At 32.1% G+C, this 19854-nt stretch overlaps 1 protein-coding gene across 1 annotated transcript in view; it reads right to left on the minus strand.

The window, feature by feature from the left end:
- LOC126891812 (uncharacterized) overlaps positions 1-19854 on the minus strand; it is a 999773-nt gene that overhangs the window by 538353 nt on the left and 441566 nt on the right. Inside the window, exon 2 of the mRNA XM_050661086.1 lies at positions 19121-19294. Within this exon, the coding sequence (XP_050517043.1) occupies positions 19121-19220 (100 nt within the window). The 5' untranslated portion in view covers positions 19221-19294. The remainder of the gene's footprint in view (positions 1-19120; positions 19295-19854) is intronic.

Below are 19854 nucleotides of genomic sequence, written 5' to 3' on the forward strand. Positions count from 1 at the left end.
CACACAAAGTTGAAAAATTTATCCATTAATATATTATAACACCCTGTAAATTTAGATAATAAGTAGGCTTAGATATTAACTTAAAATTGTTATTGTAATACCATACAAAAAAAAACAAATAGTCTGGCTAATTGGCTATGTCAAAGTCATTAATAATAAAAAAAAAAAATAATTTTTATAAATATTATTTCTACAGTACACAATAACAAAGCGAAATATCTCTGGTAAATAATGGTGCTTAGCTTTGCACTGTACAAAAAACATGGCCATGATGAAAAGTCATATTCTAATGTTTTGGCAATGTTCTGACGTCACAAATCTTGAATGACGTAAGCGTATTTTTGTAGTAAAAAAACTATGACAAAATTTCCCCTTTTATTGATAGTACAGTGGAACCTCGATCAGTCGGATTAATCGGGACCGCGGCCGATCCGGGTTATCGAAAAACCGGGTTATCCGGAGAATATGGTAAAAATTAATAAAATACATATAAATAAAACAAATACACACAACAATTGCAAAAACATGAAATACATAGGTATGCTCAGTGCACAGTACTTCTAAATTACGTACAGTTGTATACAGTATTGTTTATTTCTTGGTAAAAAACTCAGTCAAAGTGAAAAAATGTTTGTTTGATCCGATGAAAATCGGTCCGGGTTAGCCGGACTTCCGGGTTATCGGAGGCCGACTTATCGGGGTTCCACTGTATACCATAGTAAATCATGAAGAAAATAAGGGTAAACTAAAAAAATATTTTTAACTTTAGAAGGTGACATTTTGATAGGAAATTTGATTTTGAACAACTTTTCTCCACATGTATATGTAAGAAAAGTGCATGGAATTCGCCTTAATGCACTCTAGTGTATTCTAATTCACCCCTTTCTCAAAAACGCACCCATTTAAATGGTAGCACTCAGCCAAGGTTCATAAATAGACAGGTTGCATGGTAACTTTCCACCAATCAGCGTCGAGAATCTAATGGCGGGAGTGACGTCACCCAGAATGCTGGATTCAAATTCATTCACTTCACTCATTGAAATGAACTCGGAAAGTAGGAATGTATTGAAAATGTGTATATTTAAAAAAATACGTTTGGATTTTTAATGACTATTTATTTCATATATTCTTTAAAAAATGTGGTAGATACCTGTAGAGTTACAAAAATCATGGAATATAATTGCAATTAAATATATGCAGTAGAATAGCATTACTACTTAATTAAAGCAGAAGGAGATTCTTTCTTGTGTATATATGGGACTAAATCATTCAAATATCCTAGGTATATTAATAATGGGTTGAATACAATTTACTTTTTTAAATGATTTTGAGTAGGTATATAATAATTTTGAATTGGGGATAATGCATGTAGTACATTATTACAAATTCCTCCTAAGATGTAAACCATGGTGAAAAAGAGATTCAACTAAAGATTTATGTATCAAAATTAGTAGTTTTCCCTTAAGTTTAACATAAGAGCATCTGATTACGTTAGGTACTGGATTATAATATCTAAAACTATTAAAACATTATGATTCCATTCAATAGGTACCTGTGAAGTTTTACATTAACAGTAAATTATAAAAAAATACAATTTCAGTGCAATAAAGGGAATTTTCCCCATTTTATATATTCATTTAGTTTATTCAAACGATCTTCAGATGGCTGCAATATTGGTTATAATTTTATATGAAACAATTACATAATAGATCTATTATCTATAGACTTAATTAGATATATTGTTCAATAAGTCTAAGCAAATTGTAACCTACACAGATGATGTAAACTTGATGTGAAGAACCGCAAGAGACATTACAGAACTGTAATGTCTCTATACAAGAATGCCCTTTACTATACAATACAGCAGAAAGAAAATCCAGTAAGTAAGTAGGTACTTAATACAACCACATTAAAATGTATCTTAACACTTGTAAAAGAGTTTTGGGTTTAAGTTATTATACTAAAAACACTTAATGATATCTATAGATACATTATATCTCAAGATATAAACACAAATTAAAACACTAACGATATTTAATAACAAAATATAGCCTCCAAACTACGTATCCTATTATGTTTACAAACAATTCGTAAAATTGATCGTCTGGGTGACGTCACGATGACAATATTTCATTTGTCAATGTCAAAGTTACCATACAACCTATGGTATAGGGACCTTGGCACTCAGCGGTTTTTTCATATTTGCGGGTCCTTTGGAAATATGAAATAATCATACTGCTTTAACGGTGTAGTTCCCTTTTGCTCATTTTTTTGACATATTCAGTGGCCTAATATTCAAATTACAGTAGGTAATAAAACTTTCAGAGACATTACTAGAAAAATCTAAGGTCATGGCCCATAAAAATCAACATACTGCTATTTTTATATACTTAGATAAAGGATTGACTTATATTCGCAGAACGGAAATATACAAAACAACATTTTTTATTTTCAAAATATTGTAGAATCAATAGCTAATATAAATCTCGCGACGAAATCAAGATGTTGCTGATATATTTATAGTGTAATATAAACAACTTTTTCTCCAGATCTCCCCTTTTAATCTCCAAAAATTCCTATCAGACGATAACGAATGAGTATCTATTTTTGAAAAGATTACAACTCCATAATACTATCTACTTCCTCCTTTTATTATTCAAATGGATTGCCACTTTCTTTTATTTATTGTTACGGCAATGGCGCATCCCCTTTTTTTGTCGTTTAAAGATAAGTTCGATGTTTACATTTCTTTTCGATTTGCGTTGCCTATCGCCCGTTCGTGTTATTTATTCGCTTTTACTTTAACGGGTTTTCTCCACTTGGAAGTATCATTAACGAATTGCTAGGGTCTTCGATCGCTACAGACTGAGATATGATGATTTAGAAATAGTGTTTAAGTTTATTATAGGTCTGGTTTTTCCATTTTTTTTTTCTAAACTCGATTCAATTTGATAGCTCGATTGAAAGCAATTAGTATTTAGTTTCATGTTTTAAAAGAATAATCAGTCTATCTTATAGTAGAACCATCGTGTGTGCATTAGTAGTATAGTATAGTTGATCCAAAAGATGGCATAACCCAGACATCCAAAGTGAAAGTTATCCTTCAACACCAAATTGTTCTATATGGTCCACACAATGTCCAGAAAAAAGTCATACCATTTTGAGCGTCGGGTTTGGGGGGGAGAGGGGGAGAAATCGGTAAATTCGTAGTTTTTTAAGTTTTTCGCCAATATTTCTAAAACTATGCGGTTTAGCATGAACAACCCTCTATACAAAATTGTTCTACATTAAATTTGAAATAAAAAAGGCTCTATGCATAATCTTTCTAAAATGAATGGTTCCAAAGTTACGGAGGTAGTATAGTATAACTGGTCCAAAAAAGGCCTAACCCAAACATCCAAAGTAAAAGTTTTCCTCCAACACCAAAATGTTCTATATGGTCCACATATTGTTCAGTAAAAAGTTACACCATTTTGAGCGTCCGGTTTGGGAGGTAGATGGGAGAGAAGTCGGTAAATTAGTAGTTTTTTTTACGTTTTTCGTCAATATTTCTAAAACTATGATTTAGCGTAAACAATGTTATATACAAAAATGTTCTACATGAAATTTAAAACAAAAAACGTTCTATACATAATTGTTACAAAATCAACGGTTCCAGAGTTACGGAGGGTGAAAAGTCGAGGTTTTCGATACTTTTTATATATTTTGGGCAATATTTATGATATAACTATACCAAAAACCCAGACATCCGAAGTGAAAGTTATCCTCCAACACCAAATTGTTCTATATGGTCCACATAATGTTCATAAAAAAGTCACACCATTTTGAGCGTCGGGTTTTGGGGGGAGAGGGGGGAGAAATCGGTAAAAATAAAAAGTATCGAAAACCTCCACTTTTCAACCTCCGTAACTCTGGAACCGTTGATTTTATAACAATTATGTAGAGGTCCTTTTTTGTTTTAAATTTTATGTAGAATATTTTTCTATAGAACATTCCTTACGCTAAAGCAGAGTTTTAGAAATATTGACGAAAAACGTAAAAAAACTACTAATTTACCGACTTTTGCCCCATCTCCCCCCCAAACCGGACGCTCAAAATGGTGTAACTTTTTACTGAACAATATGTGGACCATACAGAACAATTTGGTGTTGAAGGAAAACTTTTACTTTGGATGTCTGGGTTAGGCCTTTTTTTGGACCAATTATACTATAGGTACTACCTCCGTAACTTTGGAACCGTTCATTTTAGAAGGGTTATGCATAGGGCCTTTTTTATTTCAAATTTAATGTAGAACAATTTTGTGTAGAAGGTTGTTCATGCTAAACCGCTTAGTTTTAAAAATATTGACGAAAAACGTAAAAAACTACGAATTTGCAGATTTCTCCCCCCTCTCCCCTCCAAACCCGACGCTCAAAATGGTGTGACTTTTTTCTGAACATTATGTGGACCATATAGAACAATTTGGTGTTGGAGGATAACTTTCATTTTGGATGTCTGGGTTTGGGTCTAACTATACCATACTATAGGTATTCACTTCCAAAAAACTCACATTTGTAAAGCTACGTAGTACAGTATAATGACAATGTACTTGAGATACAACTGTGAAAAGCAATAGAAAGGGGAAAAAAGTACGTTAATTATAACTAGCGATATTGATTTGGATATTTTTCTGTCAACAGTGAATTCCAGATTGAAACATTTAGTTTTGTTATTCATAAAAAAATAAGCAAAAATTACATTGGCTTGTGGGCTTATTTAGCTACTGCTACTGCAATCAAAGATGGGCCACTCTCCACTAAGGATTCTTTACTTTTGAATAACCTCGAATTTATTTTACTGACTGCTTTACTACACTATTGACTGCCACTATTAACTACTGCTGAAGAAATTGATATCGAAAAAGGTGTACTGAGCCACCCAAGCACTGCACTAATGCCCTTGTGGGCTAAATAAACGCCGGTATGGCTTCTCTTATTGGGAGCATTTTTTTAGTCCAAGATCTGAACAAAAAGTACAGTGAAATCTTGTTATCTAATATCATTTCCCAGGCAGTTGCATACCGCATGATTATTTCAACCAATTAACACAACAACACAACAAAACACTAAGGAGTTCTTAATTATTTGACTATGAAAATTCCCAGTAAAAACAAAATACTCAGGCCACGAGTTGTAAGCATTATCCATTTAATTACTATTGTGGTGGAATGTCTCACAGCACGGTTTTTGATGTTTTTGATGTCCTAAAATATGTATCAGCTTTTCTTTTAATCGTAGTCTCCCAGTGCATCTGATTCAAACTAAACTTTGCCGTCTCTGGCCTAAAGGAACTACCCCATTTAAAATCATTTTCACAAAATCCAGTTACTCGTGTTCAAGTCATTTTACTTTTTCCAAAGTTCTCGCTAACGCTCTCAGAAAAGCGCAACTCCCATACTAATTAGAAAATTAATAAAGGACAGGCACAAAAAAATTTTTGTCCTAAAAGTTATTACCTGAAGTTAAAAATGTGTCAAGAACAGCTAAACTGCGACTGTAAAAGACAGTAATCAGACCCACAGTGATATATTATGTCAGCGAAAGATGAATTATTATGAACCAGCAGAAAGAAAGAAAACAGGAGAGATCTTGTAGCCCACAAGGTGTTAACAATAATATGAACAAAGGCTCCGTTTCTCAGAATCGGAAGAGGTGAGGGGTGGTTCGTTGTATCTTTTTTACTACCTCAGAAATAGAAATAAAATTGAAGAAAAAGAAAATTGAATATGACAGCTAATCGAGCTAAACTATAAATGTAGGAAAATAAAACGAAAAAACAAGTTAGAAACAATTTGCCGAAAAGTGTGCCACTTAGTCATTTCTTAGAGACACAAACTACAAAAATCAAAATACAAATATAAGCACGTGAAAAGTAACAACTAACAAATAGCAATCGCAAGTACCTTATTTAGTCTTACTCAAATTTCTCTTGTCCAAAAGACGGGAAGATTCATCATTAATAAATAATAAACAATACAAATTGTCATACTGCACTAACTGACTACCTGAAGAAATAAAAATAAGGCAGCCAAACTTTTCTGTCCACAGTGACCTCCAGATTGAAACATTTAGTTATGTTATTCATGAAAAATAAGGAAAACTTATATTGGCTTGTTTGCTTATTTAGCTACAGCTACTGCAATCAAAGATGGCTCATTCTGCACTAAGAATTTTTTACTTTTGACTAACCTCGTAATTATTTTATTGACTGCTTCACTACACTATTGACTGCTTTACTACACTTGACTGCTACTACTATCTACTTCAAAAGAAATTTCTATCGGAAAAAATATACTCAGACACCCAAACTTTGTAGTAATTTCCATATGGGCTAAAAATAAGCCGGTATGAATTTTTTATTGGGAGGATTTTTCTAGTCGAAGATATGAACGGAAAGTCCAGTTAAATCTCATTATCGAATATAACGCCTAGTGAGAACAATAGTGGCGAAACTCGAAAATTAACGTTTTTGAGTTAAGTCCATCAATCGGCATCTAAATATGCCCTATTTTATGTGCAATATCGGCTAACAATTATTTAATTTTCTTATTACTAGAGGGCGCCTACAAGTCTTTATGGTATTGTGAATTTGTTAAATATTTTGATGCATTAACGACGAAAGCACGCCAAACTTTATAATCCGGTCAACTTAGACATCAAAATGCTTGGCAAATAACAAAAATTGCCGGAGAGCCAAATTTTGGTGGAGAGCTAGGGTATACCATAACAAATAAAGTTTAAAAAGTCCACATCGATCCCATGTGTGCGTCAAAAGTTATTCGGGGTCAAAGGTCAAAATTTGAGATTTTTTGGATTTTTTTCGAAAATGGTAAGTTTTATCAAAAAAAACCTCAAACCAAAGTTGTAGATCTTAACATTCTCTACAAAAATTGTCCTTACAATTTTTTTCCTAAGAGTTACCAATCCTGAGATATTGCGATTTTAAAAGTTACTTTATATATTATATGCACATATAAGCCACGTATATACATATGTGGCCCTTAAGACAAGTATAAATGACTATTTGTGTCTCTTTTATATAGTATGTATATTATACTATTCTGAAAATATTTCTTCAAAAGGTAATCAGTCCCAAACTGAATTTACTCTATCCACGTGGCCTTGAAAAACATTTGGCTATACCATTGTTTAATAAAGAACAGATTGTCTATTATAGGCAATGGCTGCAGTATTGTCCGTAGCTCTGGTTCATAATATTATCTGTTTCTTTTAGTGCTAAAGGTTCAGTTCAAGTGAATATAAGTACTTATTACAAGCGTCTACCATTTAGTACCGTTACCGTTATTTGTACAATTTTATAGTTTTAAAAATGTCTCAGTTTTGCTTTATTTGCAATAAACTTTTAAGTGAAACTAAAACAGTTGTGGTTGATCGTGGAATGCCAAATTTAATCAAGGCTAGTGTCGAGAGAGGTGGTGAGTTTATTGAGTACTATTTAAGAACTCAAAAATCCGTTACACTACACGTGAATTGCAGAAAATCATTCGGAAAACTTCAATCGCTGCAGTGAAAAGACAACGTGAGGAGGAACAGGCTAGTACTTCAAAAGTAAGTCCACCTCATATTAGAACGCGAGTAAGTAAATCACATTTTTGTTTTAAAAAATACTATTTATTTTGTGGCAATGAAGCCAATGAAGAATCTGAGATAAAGAAAGCACAGCATCTTCGAAAAATAATTCGTAACGTGACCACACTAAAATTTAAAGAATTCCTGTTGAAATTAGCTAAAGATCGTTCTGATGATGTTTCGAAGGCTGTTCTTGAACGTATTAATTTTGACGTCCTCCACAAGATGAAACTGTAATCTCTGCGATGGAGAAAATGTTTCAATTCATAGAAACGAGTGATGATTGCCAGTTTTCGTTGGATGAATTAAGGAATGTTTGTCAAGATGTAGTTTTAGATGACAGAGCTATAAAAATACGATTGAAATTGAAGTATGGTAGTAGAATTATTATTACAGAAAAGCCTGGAAAATTAACATTTATTTGTTTTATTGACAATTACCAAGATATTTTAAGTCAAGTCTGGTCTGATAAAAAAGACAAGCGGTTAAAAACTTTGAAAGCCGCAGCAGCAATTGTTCGTGAAGATATTCAATCTTGTGTTTTCGATAATACTATGTACCCCCCACCAGGTAGAATGTTCGAGGATATAAATAACGATATTCCCGAATCATTGTCATATTTTTTGGAACAAGTCATCTTAAAAAACAAGCGTCATAATTTAGATCATCTAAAATTAGTTTGTACGAATATTAGCCACTGCATCATGACAGCTGTTCGGCCTAGAATCTTTAAATCTAAACTACAGCTGGGTCTTTCTCTTTTTTTAAGTTTTTGAACATCCAGCAAGAGGAAGAGGAAGAAGATGAAATCGAAGAAGACTTGAATGTTTAAGTAGACTTTCAAGAATATGAATCTGATTAAAATAACTAAAGAAATCAAAACAATAGTTAACCTAATAATCAGTAGCAATATCAATAATCAATATCAATAATAAGGTAATATCTAGAACTTGACCGGTATTGTTTCCTTAAATTATCCTAAAATTGTCAAAACAGTTAGTGGAGTAGGCCTACAAGGGAAACCACGGTAAAAAAAAACGCGTCGAGTACACTACCTCACAGGTGGTGTGGAAACGTGTGCATATCATGTATAATGTGACTCTTTGAATCGCGATATCTCAGGAATGGCAACTCTTAGGAAAAAAATAGGAAGGACTATTTTTGTAGAGAATTTTAAGATCTACAACTTTAGTTTAAGGTTTTTTTTTGATAAAACTTACCGTTTTCGAAAAAATCCAAAAAATCTCAAATTTTGACCTTTGACCCCGAATAACTTTTGACGCACACATGGGATCGATGGGGACTTTTTAAACTTTATTTGTTATGGTATACCCTAGCTCTCCACCAAAATTTGGCTCTCCGGCAATTTTTGTTATTTGAAATGTCTATATAGACCGGGTTATTATATCAATACTGGCGAATCTGTAATTACGCCGTGCCTACATGTATTTGAAATATTTGGTATTTTATTAAAGATAGTAGTACAATGTGCAATAGTGGCGAGTGAGCACTTTTGTCTGTGTGGTCGTTTTTGCTTTTGTGTTCTTTTTAAAAAACTTTTTACAGAGAAACTCAGTTTCAATCGTTCTTAGGTACTTAGAAATAGCAAATCAAGAAAGCGTCTATTCACTTTGGATCAGTATTGATTAATCTCAAACTATCGAGAACCAATATTCATTTCTAAAAAGAAGTCTTACAAAATAAATCAATTCCTTCTACCCACAATCATTTCTTTAGTAGTTTGAAATACGAAACATACGTGAGTGAAATGATGAATTTAATTTTACTATTCATAGTTCTTTTGCTTACTTTTTATCTTTTATAATGTTAATCGTTTTCATAATTATTACTTAAGATCTTATTTTGTTATTTTTCTATTGTACTTTAGTTTCATTTTGCGCATAACTGGTGTGTACAATAAAATATTTTATTTGATACGTTTAATTTATTTTTAAAAGTAAATTTTTTAATTATTTAAAACAGAAACTAAAGTGTTGTAGTATAGTAGTATTAAAGTATAGTGGCGAAACATCAAATTAAACACCTTCGATAATGCAATAATGGCGTAACGCAGAAAAAAAATCAAAAATAAATACAATATCCATCTTTTCTTCAAATAAAATTACTTCTACTAAGTGGTTTACATATATAGAAAGCACATTATTAGAAAAATTTTGCAAAATGATTACCTATAAGTCAGTTATACTGTTTAGCAGTTTCATCAAAACTTCAAATACGATTATCTCTAAATGTTCATTTTGAAGTTTCGTCACTATTGTTCTCACAAGGCGACAATCCCGGACAATCACATAGCGCGTGATCATTTAAACCAATCAAGACATGAACACAACAAAACACTAAGGCGTTTTTAATTTTTTGAATATGAAAATTCCCAGTAAAAACAACATACTCATGATTCAGTCAATTTGTACTCTACGCGCTCCCTAGTGGGAAAGTTTTGGGGTAGTTCTGATTTCTTTCATTATATATGGATTTTGGGCTGCTGAATACGAATATGAGGTTTGCGGATAAAATTTCTTGCCGGAACATTGAAAAAATCGCGAGAAAATCGAAAAGTTTCAGCTTTTTTTCGCTTTTTTGCTGAAATCTCGAAAACTATTAACTTTTAGTAAATGGTCTGTTGACAGAAATTAAAGTACTTAAAATTATCTACAAACATCACTATTTACATTTTTTTTCAGACGAACGGTTCGGTGTAAAGTGCACGTTGAAAATTGCCAATTTTTAACGGTCTCGGCAAAACCCACATTTTCCATTCCAAAACTTTAGGTTTTATATATTAGAATGCTGTCATTTGATAAATTTCTCCTAGTTTTCTGTACAAAATAATAAATGTTAGTTCATAATATGAATATGGTATACCTCTTCTCACAGTTTCCATGAATCCATTCCATCCTAAAATACCGAGAATATCTCTGCTTTTCCCTTAGAGCCACAGAAGATCAGACACAGATGGAGTCACAATTTCAGTTGGTGTGAACATTACCTTCGGATCTTGATTTCTGATAAACCTTGAGCTTTTGTCCTTTCAAAATGTATTAGTTGAACAGCTCTCCGACTTTCATAAACCTCAGGTGCGGGTTTAGTTTTTAGCCGAGGAATGGATTGGTTAGGAGCTATTGCATGTTTTGGTGCAATACAAGAAATGCCACCCATGACGTAAAAAGTGTGGTATCCGTCGATTGTATGTACGTTAACCCTTTCTGTCCCAACGCTGCATACATATGTTTTTGAAAAAGTGGGTCTGTATTCCCAGTCGCCGTATATATACGTTCAAGGTGTTATGGTCTCAATTTACCAAAGCCGAAGATATGCGTTGCTTATAAAATTTTAGACTCATTGGTGTCCCAATGACGTAGAAATATGTCCGAAAATGTTAGATTATTGTTCCCAAAGACTCAAAATGTTGGCACCTAACACAGGTCATGCGGACCCATTGCCGTATATATTTGTTCACATATTTTAGATATATGCTATATTGTAGCAGTGGTGGCAACGCTTATAGGTAGCTGCTAGAAGGTGAAGCGTTTGTAGCCACAAAAAAGACCAGAAAAAAAGAAGCAAATCGAGATACATGTGTGCAAGATGCGGAGTCGGCCTTTGTGTATTGTCATGTTTTGAGGAGTACCACACAAAAGAAAACTTTTAATGTTAATTTACATTACATTATTTTATTAAGTTAGTTACATTTCTTCAAGTTGGTTTTGGTCTCTGATGAGCACTTTTGAAAAGAAAACGTTTAAAAAGTTGGTTAAAAAAACTCATTAAAAAACATGTTTTGGTCATTTATTTGTTTATTTATATGCGACGTATATATAAGTCAATGGGATTCAAAGCATGAAAAACCTTTGGGATTGAGGGAGCAACATACAAATTAAAGCCTGACATAAAAAGGGTTAAAATCAGCGTTTTCGTACACCTGTTGTGTAAAGCACGGCTGGTCAATTTTCTGCGGATCGCCTGCGATTGCTGGCACTTCCAGATAAGCAACGCGCTTGCTCAATGTCTTGTAGCGGCAGTAAGGCCCAGAGAGTTGGTCTCACCATTCCTTGCAGGGTTGGCCGTTTTCTCTACAAAAAGTACGGCTCAAGAAAATAGGTTGATGTAGTTTCCTCTTTGGGGTTTTGTTTATCCTATACAGAAGCTGTTCGCCTGGAAGTGTCAGCATTCGCAGGCGATCCGCAGAAAATTGACCTGCCGTTCTTTACACAGCAGGTGTACGATACCGCTGATTTTAATGTACATGCAATCGACGAATACCACACTTTTCACGTCATATGTGGCATTTCTTGTATTGCACCAAAACATGCAGTAACTCTTAAGCAGTCCATTCCTCGGATAAAAAAGAAACCCGCTCCCCGATAAAACCCGATAAGAAACCCGATAAAAAATAAAGAAAACCTGTTCACCTAATTAATTTTAAAAGAACAAAACCTTAAGATTTATCAGAAATCAAGATAACAGATCCGAAGGAAATGTTCACACCAACTGAAACTGTGACTCCATCTGTGTCTGATCTTCTGTGGCTCTAAAGGAAAAGCAGAGACATTCGTGGTCTCTTAGGACGGAATGGACTCATGGAAGCTGTCATAAGAGACATACCATACATATGAACTAACATTTATTATTTGTACAGAAAACTAGGAGAAATTTATCAAATGACAGTATTCTAATAAAAAATAAAGTTTTGGAATGTAAAAAGTGGGTTTTGCCGAAACCGTTAAAAATTGACAATTTTCAACCTGTTCTTTAGACCGAACAATTGGTCTGAAAAAAAGTAAATAGTGATATTTGTAGATAATTTTAAGTACTTTAATTTCTGTTAACAGACAATTTACTAAGAGTTAATAGTTTTCGAGATTTAAGCAAAAAATCGGAAAAAAGCTAAAATTTTTCGATTTTTTTGCGATTTTTAAACGCTTTTCTTTAGTTCAATAGATTGCGTCAAATCTTTAGAGGTTAATTTGACTGCCTTTTCTTCAATGCAAATGAATGAAAATTTGCAGACATATGCATTCGCGGGAACAATCCACGAATAGTCAATAAAAAAATTTGTTTATGTTTATTAATTGTTTAAATAAAAAAAAAACGATTTTAATAATGGAAAATGCTTAAATTCTCTTGATTTTTACAATGTAGAAATTTGAAAATTTTACGGATTGTAGCTAATGATATGAACTATACATAATTTCACTTTTTACATTATTTGTTTACGTTATGCTTCATAAATAAACAATAAAGTTTCAAGTTTTAAACGTTCATATAATATTTGGTTATATAAAAATCGGCGCTTATTCGTGTCAAATTTCAATACGATACGAAACAAAACTTCAACCAAAACTCGAATTAAAAAAATTCGTGTTTTTATCGTAGTCTTAGAAAAACCACCGGTAGAGACGTTTTGTGCTATAATTAACATTATAATTCATTTTGGCCTATTAATTAAACGTTTTTCTTTAGTTCAATCGTTTGGGTCAAATCTTTGGACGTTAATTTGACTGCCTTTTCTTCAATGCAAATGACTAAAAATTTGCAGCGATATGCATTCGCGGGAACAATACACGAATAGTCAATAACATTTTTTATGTTTATTAATTGTTTAAATAAAAAAATAACGATTTTAACGAAAAAGGCTTAAATTCTCTTGCTTTTTACAATAAGAAACTTGAAACTTTTACAGATTGTAGCTAATTTCACTTTTTACGTTAATTGTTTACGTTATACTTCATAAATAAACAATGAAGTTTCAAATTTTTTGCCGATTCCGATATATACATATTTTAATAAACATGACGATATATTTTAATGATTGAAAAGTGTAAGACTAAAAAGTAAAAAATAAAAAAAAGAAAAAAATTTTTTAGGAAACGCTTTTCTTTAGTTCCGCGTGACTAAATTAAAAAATATTAAAAAATCAAAGAGCAAAAAATTTAAAAAATTTAAAAAATCCAACACATTCGTTAAAGAAAAGCGTGGGGCGAAAATCGTTTATTCGATGAAGACGCGCCACGCTTTTCTTTGACGAATGTGTTAGATTTTTTCAATTTTTTTTATTTTTTGCTTTTTAGTTGATTTTTTAATATTTTTTAATTCAGTCACTCGGAACTAAAGAAAAGCGTTTCCTAAAAATTTTTTTTCATATTTTTTTATTTCAATGTTCCAGCAAGAAATTTTGTCCGCAAACCTCATATTCGGATTCAGCAGTCCAAAATCCATATATAATGAAAAAAATCAGAACTACCCCAAAACTTTCCTAGTCAAAACACAATTTATTGAATCATCATACCACTAGTTGTAAGCATTATCCATATAATTACCCTTATGGTAGAATGTCTCGCAGCAATGTTTTTGATGTCCTAAAACATCAACTCTTGTTTTAATCGTAGTCTCCCAGTGCATCGGATGCAAACTAAACTTTGCCGCCTCTGGCATGAAAGAACTACCCCATTTAAAAGCATTTTCACAAAATCCAGTTACTCGTGTTCAATTTATTTTACTTTTTCCAAAGTTCTCGCTAACGCTCTCAGAAAAGCGCAACTCCCAAACTAATTAGAAAATTAATAAAGGACAGGCACAAAAAAAGTTACTGTCCGAACTCTGGGAGTTTAATTAAAGAATTTTTGACGGGGTGTGTTGTTGGCCCTGCTAGAGACACGTTTGAAAAATGATCTTACCTACTTTGATGGCGTCAGGAAAATTTTCTAATTGGATTGCTTTATTGACCCGCTCCCGTTTTCCATTTTCCGCGGAACCAAGAGCTTCGAAACTTTTATATAAGCTTGTCAGAAATTTTAAATTTTACATTTTTTTGCTTTTATCTTATTTCACAAAACGGCGCACTTGATTTGTAATTGGCATTATAAGTGGGTTTATAAATAATAGTCGAAGTAACTTACGAAAACCACAAAGAAACTATACGACTACAGTCGAAACCGCTTATTAGAGTATCGGTTATAGAAATATCCCGGTTTATGGAATATAAATTCGAGGTCGCGAAATGTTTCCATTTACTCCTTAATAAATTTTTTCGTCTATTGGAATACGTATTAATAAATCAATACCGCTTTTTAGAATATTTTTCATGTCAACTAATAAATTTTTACCTACAATTTCGAATTTCCTTCAAATTTAAATTATGCCTTGTATTATGGTTTCTTGCCAAGGGCTTCGAAGGCTTGTGGTGCTGTTTTATTTATATTACTTGGGTTTGTCAGATAGGTAATAAATATTTTATTGGGTTTTTATAAGTACCAATTCAATTGTTTACCAACAAATTTAGTCGTAACATAATTTTCTTTGTCTACAAACTATACATATGGCCACCCACTTGCCTGTTATAAAATTTTTAAGAATCAGTTCGCCCATCCCAATTGCTTGTAAAGTTTTAGAACGTGTTCGGGATGACCAAACCATTGTGACTTTTTCTAATTTTTATAATGCAGAGCAACAAAAGTGATAGTATTTTTATGTACCAAAAAACAAGCTACAATAATTACTGATTATTTTTCAAGGCAATAATTTTTTTATTAACTATATTATTTATTTTAATACCAAAATATTTACATAATCGATATATTGCATATATTTCATATTAACTACTGTATGCATCCACATAATATAATGTAATTTCGTTTTATAAATACATTACGCTATTGTATTATTGACATAAAAAGACCTAAAATCATATACATACAGGGTGATTGATTAGTAGGTTAAAGCTCAATAGCTCCGCTATAGTAATAGATAGAAATAAAAGTTAATAACAAAAATTTTAGCCACCTTTGAGCTTCACATTACAAAATTAGTTAGAATGTTACAGGGTGTTCGATAACACAGTGGCAGACCAAATTTATGTTTTTTTAAATGGGACACCTATATTTTATTTTAAATTCAAAATCCTGTTAACTTCTCCATCACAAAAATATAAAGGTTTGTTATGTTATACAGGGTATTTACAAAGTTATAACCAATTTTATATGAAAATCGTGCGAAAAAATTTCGTTTTTTTCTACTTTCTTTGCTTATAACTTTAAAAGGATTCATTTTGGAACAAAGTCGTGTAGAAATAAAACAAAGATAATTAAATTTTATATCAGATACTATTGGTTAAAAATGTCTTAATTTAATACCCTTGCTGCAAAATAGCAATAAATATAAAATAAAGGGGCAAAACAAGCCTGTCCTTATTCAATTTTTTTCCATCACTTAGGTTGCAATTGGAACCTTCCTAATTCGCTCAGAAAATTTTTGTAATTTTCTGCTAAAACCGTAAGTGCTAAAACTGTCCACCAAATTTCATTAAAATTGACTTACTAGATTTTGCATAATAATTTTGCAATCTAAACTTTTTTTAAAAAATTAAATTTTTTTAAAATCTTGCACAACAAAAACTAGAAGATACAAAGATTTGTCAATTTTTTTACATATAAAGAAGCACTCTATCTATCTAATGAACTTTACAGAATTGAAATTGGATCATTTAAGCAGCCTCAGCAATGTTTTCAAGTTATAAACAATTTTTTGGCTTATAAACAAATTAGTGCTATGGCCAGGAGGGGGTGCTACGGGCTCCTTTATTTAGATGCACTTACCCAAGTCTTTCTATGTATTTTGTCTCGTAGACCACGAATTTTTTGGGTAACAGTTGATCCGGATGTCGATAAGATTGTTATAAACAAAGAACTTGAAGAACTACATAACATCGATTTTTCGCAAAATAATTTTTTTGTATTTCTTGGGTAATTCTAAGAAAAAAATGTTCTTCCAAGTTTTTTCGTAGGATGCATAGTTTTCGAGATAAACGCGGTGGAACTTTCAGAAAAACGAAAAATTGCAATATTTGAACGCGAATAACTTTTGGCTAAAAAATAAAATAGCAATTCTGCTGACAGCATTTGAAAGTTCAAGTCAAATTATACCGGTTTTAATTATTTGCATTGCTAAAAATTAATTTTTTTATTAAAGAAAGCTATTTGTTTATAAGCCAAAAAATTGTTTATAATTTTAAAACATTGCTGAGGCCTCGTTAATAATCCGATTTTAATTCGATATTTAATTAGATACGTAGAGCACCTCTTTATAAGTAAAAAAAATTAGCCAATTCTAAATGGTCTACTTTTTGTTCAGAAAGTTTTTAAAAAATTTTAACTTTTTTAAAAACATTTAGATTGCAAATTTATTATGCAAAATCTATTCGGTCTATTTTAATGAAATTTGGTAGACCGTTTAGGTAAGTTATAAGAATTTGCTAAGCGAATTACTAAGGTTCTAAGTGCCACCAAAGTGGTTAAGAAACATTGAATAACAATAGGCGTATTTTGTCCCCTTATTTTGTATTTATTGCTATATTGCAGAAAAGGTAATACCTTAAGACATTTTTGACCAGTCGTATATCATACAAAATTCAGTTATCTTTATTTTATTTCTGTATGACTTTGTTCCAAAACGAATCATTTTAAAGTTATAAGCAAAGAAAGCAGTAAAAATTCGATGTTTTTCGAAATTTTTAAATATTTTAATTTTTTTACTTATCTTCCGGGCATATTTGAGATTGAGAAGGAGCATAAGTCAATTATTATTACTGAAGGTGTCTCCTAACTTTAACTGCAAAAATCCGAATGCCACCTCTCACATCCAAAAATAGACGTTTTTTTACAGATTAGTCCTGTTCTAGTAATTCTTAAAAATTTTGACAATAAATAAAAAAATATGGCATTATTAAACCATTGCTGTTGCGCTTATTTTTATTTATACAGGGAGTTGAACTTGTTACGATTTTCATACAAAATTGGTTATAACTTTGTAAATACCCTGTATAACATTACAAACCTTTATATTTTTGTGATGGAGAAGTTAACAGGATTTCGAATTTAAAATAAAATATAGGGTGTTCTATTTAAAAAAACATAAGTTTGGTCTGCCACTTTGTTATCGAACACCCTGTAGCATTCTAACTAATTTTGTAATGTGAAGCTCAAAGGTGGCTAAAATTTTTGTTATTAACTTTTATTGCTATCTATATAAAAACGAACATAGACAAAATACAGAAAAATATAAGATAATACAAACAGATAAGGTGATATCTTTAAGTCAAGTTGAGCTATCCATTCAAGGCCTGCAGGCGTAGTTTTGAAAAAGTCTTTTTCGTCTCCTTGGTATGCCCTCAATTCACATGTCTCCACTATGTGTTGGATGGTTTGATCTGGAGCACCACAGTCGCAGCTGGAGGTAGGCTGTTTTCCCCATTTATGTAGGTTGTGTGCGCATACTGCATGTATATATAAGCTTATGTTTGCATATATTATAAGCTTATATGTAAGCATATATAAGCTTATGTTTGTATTTTTGAATTATGTACTTACGTTTTTTTTTACAATTATTATTGTATTTATTCCATGTATTGAGACATACGCTAAATAAATAAATTGCTATCTATTACTATAGCAGAGCTATTAAGCTTTACCCTACTAATAAATCACCCTGTATACATATTAACATAGTATGTACTATTATTACGTATATTCGGTACACTTATTACGTCTAGCCACCAATGATCGGTTATTATGGTAGGGGAGCAAAGTATGCTAAATGTGCAATCACTCGAGCGTTATGGGGACCTATTGGGTTGTGAAGAGTAGGTCCGAAAAAAGTTAAGTAAAGTTTTCCATTTTAGTGGGCGCTTGCCATTTTATAATTTAATTTTCCATTTCCAACAATCGTTTTTTCCGATTATAACGCCATCTATCCATAACTAGAAAAAATATTTCGAATAAAATTTACTTATTTTTCAAAAATATTGAATAAGTGTATTTTAAAGTTTTTCAATCTGATGTTTATTTCGCGAAATATATCGGGATTCGTATTTAAAATATTAAATTTACCCGCACCCCTCTCCGTGGAAGTCATGTTTGGTATCATTCGATAGATTTTAAAAAAATATTGGGTACATATCTTTTAGTTTTTCGATCTGTCATTCATTTCGCGAAATATTCGCTTTTTTCTTATGAAATTTTGGGACTCACCCATTTCCGTACGCCCCGCTCAAATGGTCAGATTTTTGAAATATTTTGCATGTACTTAATTTACCTTATCTTAATCTGACAATTTTGAGTTTTTTTAAGGATAGATTTTTTTTTCGGGCCCCCCTTAACGAACTCCCCTGTGTTAAGAGATAATATATGGTAGAGGTACATCTGCAAGGCACCAGGTTTCTCCTCATATGATAATCTGACGCGCTCGAGTAACTGCAAAAATCCCCGCTTGGGCTCCCCTACCATTAGAATATCCAGGTTATAAGAATATTTTTGCTTGGCATGAAGGCTATTCCAATAAGCGGGTTCGACTGTATATCAAATCTTATATTCTTAACAGGAAACGGTATATCCTTGCGTGGCGAATAAAGTCAACAATTTCATATACATAATAACTCTTGTGTTTCGGCTCATAATATATAACCAAATTCCAACACTTACCTCGACTAATTTCGGTGCTACCATTAAACCATCTCACCATTGGGGTGGGCTTGCCGCCAGTTGCTTCACAGATCAAGTCGAGTTCGTCTCCTTCTTCCATTGGACCTATCACAGTAGAATTCGGAAGAGGTGCTGGATCTCCGCGTTTGTGAATTTTTATGTTGTCGGGTATTTCTGAAACAAAAATGTGTCAATTAGGATCATTTGAGTTAATTGTTGAGATGCTAGTGGTAGTAATATGAAGAATTTTTAAGATAGATTTTTAATTTTCACCATAATCTCCAGCGATTTCTAAATTTCCTATAGACTCGTCTAATCTTAAAACCGACGTTCTTATCTGACGCCACCCGAAATAGAGAAGGCGAAAACAGCGGGTTCGTTTAGAAAATATTCCCATGAGATTTTTTTGCATAATCGCATTCGTGAGACATCCTAGAATAAGGTTCAAGAAGTCGCACACGTGAAAAGTGGTCCAATTTTTTTTAACAACTTTTTTTAATCAAATTGCAAAAATCAATATTTTTGTCCCGGACAATTTTTTTAGTTTTTTTGGGCGACTCTGGGCAAAAAAGGTCTCTTATAATTTTTCTCTACAATTGATCTTTTTCGAGTTATAAGCAATTTGAAATTTGAAAAACGCGAGAATTGACATTTTTAAGACTTAATAACTCGGTTAAAAATAATTATTATGAAAGTCAGAAAGTGACTAAAACAAAGTTTAAAGCCCCCACTAT

The sequence above is a fragment of the Diabrotica virgifera genome, chromosome 9 (assembly GCF_917563875.1).
Source record: "Diabrotica virgifera virgifera chromosome 9, PGI_DIABVI_V3a".
In the NCBI taxonomy this organism is placed as follows: Eukaryota; Metazoa; Arthropoda; class Insecta; order Coleoptera; family Chrysomelidae; genus Diabrotica; species Diabrotica virgifera.